This window comes from Linepithema humile, chromosome 3, assembly GCF_040581485.1.
Source record: "Linepithema humile isolate Giens D197 chromosome 3, Lhum_UNIL_v1.0, whole genome shotgun sequence".
NCBI classification, from domain to species: domain Eukaryota; kingdom Metazoa; phylum Arthropoda; class Insecta; order Hymenoptera; family Formicidae; genus Linepithema; species Linepithema humile.
The window spans coordinates 14,449,656-14,455,373 of record NC_090130.1 but is presented as its reverse complement, the minus strand read 5'-3'; the positions used below and the strand labels follow the sequence as shown (position 1 = coordinate 14,455,373).

At 31.2% G+C, this 5,718-nt stretch overlaps 1 protein-coding gene across 1 annotated transcript; it reads left to right on the top strand.

Moving 5' to 3' along the window:
* Positions 1-3,344: 3,344 nt before the first annotated feature.
* On the top strand, positions 3,345-5,462 carry LOC105679834 (uncharacterized). The gene is made up of 4 exons (XM_012380115.2): positions 3,345-4,498; positions 4,637-4,714; positions 4,799-4,888; positions 4,986-5,462. Exons 1-4 carry the CDS (start codon positions 4,396-4,398, stop codon positions 5,174-5,176), a joined length of 462 nt encoding a protein of 153 aa, XP_012235538.1. The 5' UTR covers positions 3,345-4,395; the 3' UTR covers positions 5,177-5,462.
* The last annotated feature ends 256 nt before the right edge of the window (positions 5,463-5,718 follow it).

The following is a 5,718-nucleotide window of genomic DNA, read 5'->3' as shown; positions in this document are numbered from 1 at the left end:
ATATTTACTTGATTCAAGTGAATATTTACTTGGAATCAAAAAAATCATTTACTTGAATCCACTCTTAAAAAAGGCATGAAAAATCGATACTCGAATATATCGAAAGTATTGTTGACGCTTTTTTGCGACGCTGATTGTTATCTTGATTATTCTGGCAGTTTGATAGTTTGAGAGCAAAAGTTATTTTGGCGGTTATTTAAAATTAAAAAAAATTTTTTTTAAATATTTAGATTTTATAATTATTAAATTATAATAATAAGTGCGCGCGCGTAGCGCGCGCTTGTATTGTTCTAGTCAATTAAATTGAGTAACACATTAAAAGCATGTTCTGACATTCTAAAATATTGATAAAATTTAGTTGCATCATCAACCAATTCTTTATATGTAAAATGTAAAAAATTCACCTTTTGTTTTTTGTTTTGTCCATGCTTTATGAATCCATAAAATCCGTTTTTTTTTTTTTTTTAAGATTTCTCTTTGTCTAAAATTAATGCTATTACCGCTAATTCGTTTATCGATAGCTCTGCCATGTTCACAGTTCAGATGTATGTCTCAAGACTGATGTTTCAAAATATTCACGGATGCGAGCCGGATATGTGTAAATACTCATATCGAATCTTGCCGGTACGGTACGGACACGGTACGGATACGGTACGGATATGTATAAACGTACCTTAAGTAAGAAGCAAATTTCAGATATAGTCATACGCAATTGTATATGATTTTGTATAAACGAGAAATTCTGGCTAATTGTGTTACTTTTTCCTTAATTTCACTTAATGCCTTGATTTAGAAATATTTTACTTTTCTAAAAGTTTCTATACCTTTTTCTTATCGCGCGCGTGCATGCAATAGAGGAATATAAACACAATAAAATAAAAAAACACTATTTTACATTTATAAGAGATATATGTTATTTATTGTTTTTCTAAATAATATGAGAAAAATAAATAACATGAGATATAAATACATTTTATGAGTGATACAAATAGTTCGAAAATTAGTGCTTGGGGTATTTAAAGAAGAGATTTTTAAGAAAGGACCTCATCAAGTCACTCTTACTGCCCATACAGCACAGAACATTGCAATTACATTACAGCAATGTTACAATCTTGCAAGTTGCAATGTAATATTGTTGAGACATTATTGCAACCTGTAATTGTAATATTTCATGAAAATGTGACAGCAACATTCCAACAACATTGCAATAGCAATATTTGGTAATCGCTAGTTCGTTCGTTTACCGCAATGCAACGCGCGTTGCAAAATCTATCTCGTATTTAAGTTTTAGTCATGATGATTATATGAAACTTGCAAAGAGTGGCTAGTAAGATTAAAGACATAGTAATTATTTTTATCAGTTTAATTTTTCTGATACGACCTCAACACAGGGAATTCAGATATTGAACTGATTTTTCAAAAATCGGACAGATAAATGTCCGAATAAATAAAAATATATGCAACATTATTCTAAGATTGCAATAACAATGCATTATTACAAATTCATTACATTGCAATATTACTGTAATATTTCGTTACAATCTTCCTAAAAGCGGACATTTTAACGTTGCTGCAATGATGCAACAACATTTTGCAGTGAATTTGCAATATTGCAACATTGCGATGAAAGATTGATGCAATGTGTATGCAATCTTTGTGTGCTGTATGGATATATATATATATATATGATGTGATGTATGTATGATTATGTATTTTATGTTTGCGCAATAAAAACACAACAAAATAAAACAAGAAAATGTATATTTACTCATACACACCTTTATATAATTATATATAAATGTATATATTCATATTCATTTATATATAGGTGTATCTATTTATGTATGGACAAATTCGGTATATAATTTTGTATAATTAGATATGTACTATTTTTGTCTAATTATGTATGAGAAATTTTTTACCGGGTGATTGCAACAATCGTGAAATGAATTGCCTTTATTAGATATTTTTTCGGCTGCAAAATATTTTGCATTGCAATGAACACAAGACACATCCATAGAACCAATATAGTATTCATTTATGTCGTCAATTAATATTGTACTATTAATATTTAAACAAGGTTGTTGTTTTTTCTGTAATCGATAATGAGATAGATATTCTGCATGACTTTGCTGATTTAATGATATTGTATTTCTAGGATCTCCTTCAATTATTTCTTCATTTATTTCTATTATGCGATTAGTATGTATGTTACCAGTGCAACTAATTTGTTTGTTTATTAGTGTAATATCTAAAGAATGTTTTTTGTTCAGTTCTGTTATATGATTATCATGTATTGTACCAGTAACATTTATAGCATATTTTCTATAATCAACTGTTTCTAATTTATTTTTTATTTCTTTAGCAACTGAATGACGACGACGTTGATTTTCTGCAATTCTTTCACGACATTGTCGTTGAAATTCAAGTTCTTCGTTTAAAGTACGCTCTTTCTTACGCTTCGGCATTTGACAAAAATATAAGTATATATTATATTAATTTTAAAATCAAAATTATTAAATAGGAGCGTAAAGAACCAAAAAGCAAGTTGATCGTGCAATAGTGTATTACTTAATTTACATTATCGTGGAATATAAACGTTTCGGCTTGTCATCAAGCCCTTATCAATATAAGTAATAAAAACGAATTCTTAGAGATATTTAAGAGTTTTTATAAAAGACTTAAGTAATCGGCAAGTAGAACTACCGAAATTACATCTAATAAAATCAAAAAATGAAGAAAGACGCATCATATTGCTTGCGTAAATTCAAAATTAAAAAGATATAAGGCTCATATGATTTTAAAATTAAAATTATTAAACAGGAGCGTAAAAAGCCAAAAAGCAAGTTGATCGTGCAATAGTGTATTACTTAATTTACATTATCGTGGAATATAAACGTTTCGGCTTGTCATCAAGCCCTTATCAATATAAGTAATAAAAACGAATTCTTAGAGATATTTAAAAGTTTTTATAAAAGACTTAAGTAATCGGCAAGTAGAACTACCGAAATTACATCTAATTACGTCTTTCTTCATTTTTTGATTTTATTAGATGTAATTTTGGTAGTTCTACTTGCCGATTACTTAAGTTTTTTATAAAAACTCTTAAATATCTCTAAGAATTCGTTTTTATTACTTATATTGATAAGGGCTTGATGACAAGCCAAAATGTTTATATTCCACAATAATGTAAATTAAGTAATACACTATTGCACGATCAACTTGCTTTTTGGCTCTTTACGCTTCTGTTTAATAATTTTGATTTTAAAATTATATGAGCCTTATATCTTTTTAATTTTATATTAATTTTATATTATACTTATATTATTTATATTATTATGGGCGTATTGCCCTAAGGATGTGTTCGACTTGGTTAAAGATTTTATGAAAACCAATTTCGTTAGAAAATATAATTTATTTTCTTCGTCAGAGAAATGAGTATATACAAGTGCTGTATTATGTTTGAATTAATTGATTGCGCCAGAGGCGCTTTCTCGGTATGTGTGTAAGACCGAGAAGTTTAAAAGAAAAATTGACGGGCGCGGTAAGACTGTACCGGCCGCGTCTTTGTATATTGAACGGGTCCTAAAAAGGACGGTTCTATTGAATTGGCTCGTTGCAGCCCCTTTCCTGATGTTGGAGGAACTCCGTTTGGAAAGTGATCTTCCGTCTTGCAGCTGCTCTCTGAGCACGCTCTAGGTGGCGAGGTCTGGATGGCCACGGAACGAGTTTCCGGTGTGCCTGAAGATGCAACCGTCTTGGCTCTCGGCGTAACAGAATGTTCTGTGTACCGAGGAGAGAGAGGTCTCCGAATTCGGATGTCGCCAGCAACGAGAGTGTCCCTTGGTGGCCAAGTCAACCGGACGCAGAACTCTAGGGGAATTAGCTTCCACGCTAGAGTCTGAGGAGGTGACGGCGGTACTGATAAGTCAGCGGGCCGCTTGGTTGAAGTGTGCGGCTGAAGCTGGGACTTTGTTTTTCTTTTACGTGCCTTGCGAGGCAACGTGAGAAAAACGGCGAGACAAATTTGTCTCTGATTACGCTCTGCTAAAGCAGAGTAAGACTCAAGTCAAGGGCCCTGTAGGGCTGCGTTCTAATTCCCCACCTGAGTGCACCTGGACACCCAGAGAGCGTTCAGATTCCCTTCGAATGCTCCTATTGGACTTTTAGGTGGAATGTTCACATTGTCACTTTATCCACTCGGGAGAGTGTAAAAACCACACGGGTCCGTGAGCCGGGTGGAACGAGTGATACGATGATGATACAAAAATGAACGCATTCAGCTAACACAACAGTTGTGTGAGCGCTTACTATCATGGAAATCTCACAACTGTTCTTCGCTGAATATCTGAATGCGTTTATGATTCACATTTAATATATAATACTTTTTAAAAAATGTCAAAATTTGTTTTGGACGCCGAAAGGCATGAATTATTAAAATCTGATAATAATGAACCTATTCTGATTGAGGGGTCATTATTTATTCGTGATAAAATCTGTAAGTATTGGTAGTTAGAAATTAAAAGAGGTTAAGAATTTTTTAGTTAACAAATCATATGTATACGTATGTGTATGTGTGTAAACATACATGATTTATTAGTTTACAAATTATATTAATAAATATGATTTATTATAGCTGGTGTTGTTGTGATGACTCTTGACACATTAGAAACAAGGCAATTTTTTAATCTTAATAAAGTTGATAACAATTCAAGTATGTATAGTCATTATGTTATATTTTTGAATAAATAGACTATTGATTTTATTATACTTTTTTTCTAATGCAATTCTGTTGCAGATAATTGTACCAGTAGTATTGTTTTATCAGATGCTGATGAAACTGGTACAAGTAATACTGATGAGCTCAATTTAACTCATAACAATTCAGGTAATGTATTTTTGAATAAATAAAAATTTGATTTAATCTATTCTTTCTTTTATTAAGATTTATATTTCATATTTCATCATTTTATATTTCGTTATAGAAGATTGTACAGATACGGAGCTTTCTTTTTCCTCAAATTATGCACCAGCGAAATGGACAGATACCAATGCTGTAAGAGCACTTATTTCAAATTGGAAAAACCACAAAAATGATTTCAAAAGCACGAATATTAGAAATAATAAGGTGTGGCAGATGATAGCATATGATTTGAAAAAAGAAAATCCTTTGTGAAATTTTACTAGTACTCAATGTGAAAACAAGTTTAAGGATATTAGAAAATCATTTACTAAAGTAAAAGATCACAATAATCAGAGTGGAGCAGAATTGAAAACATGTAAATTTTATGATGAGATGGAGGCTGTTTTGGGTGAAAAACCAATAATAAAACCAATATCAATATGATCGACACTAAAAAGGAGAATATGTCCGAGTTCGAAGAGTGCAATATCACCGTGTAGTTCTGACAGTTGCGAAGAAAAAGAAAATGGATCGCCAAATATAAAGAAAAAAAGCAAAATTGCGAAAGAATTGGACAAATGGAGTGTACAACAAAAAATAGAAGCAAAGGAACGAGAAGATGCTAGAATGCAACGACATAAAGAAAAAATGGAAAGACAAGATAAAGCTATAATGATTTACAAAGAGCAAATGGAAAAGTTACTTGAAAAACTCTAATGTCTAATATTTAAAGAATCTGTTCTTTTTTTCTTATTAACATTTTTGTTTCTTTATAATACAGTTTTATAACATAATGGCTTAGTTTACACCGATTG

Excerpts from the sequence above, each read along its gene's own strand:
- LOC105679834 (XM_012380115.2), top strand. The coding sequence starts at position 4,396 with ATGTCAAAATTTGTTTTGGACGCCGAAAGGCATGAATTATTAAAATCT. Across the intron at positions 4,715-4,798 it reads TAAAGTTGATAACAATTCAA|ATAATTGTACCAGTAGTATT; the intron begins GTATGTATAGTC and ends ATTCTGTTGCAG. Across the intron at positions 4,889-4,985 it reads TTTAACTCATAACAATTCAG|AAGATTGTACAGATACGGAG; the intron begins GTAATGTATTTT and ends ATTTCGTTATAG.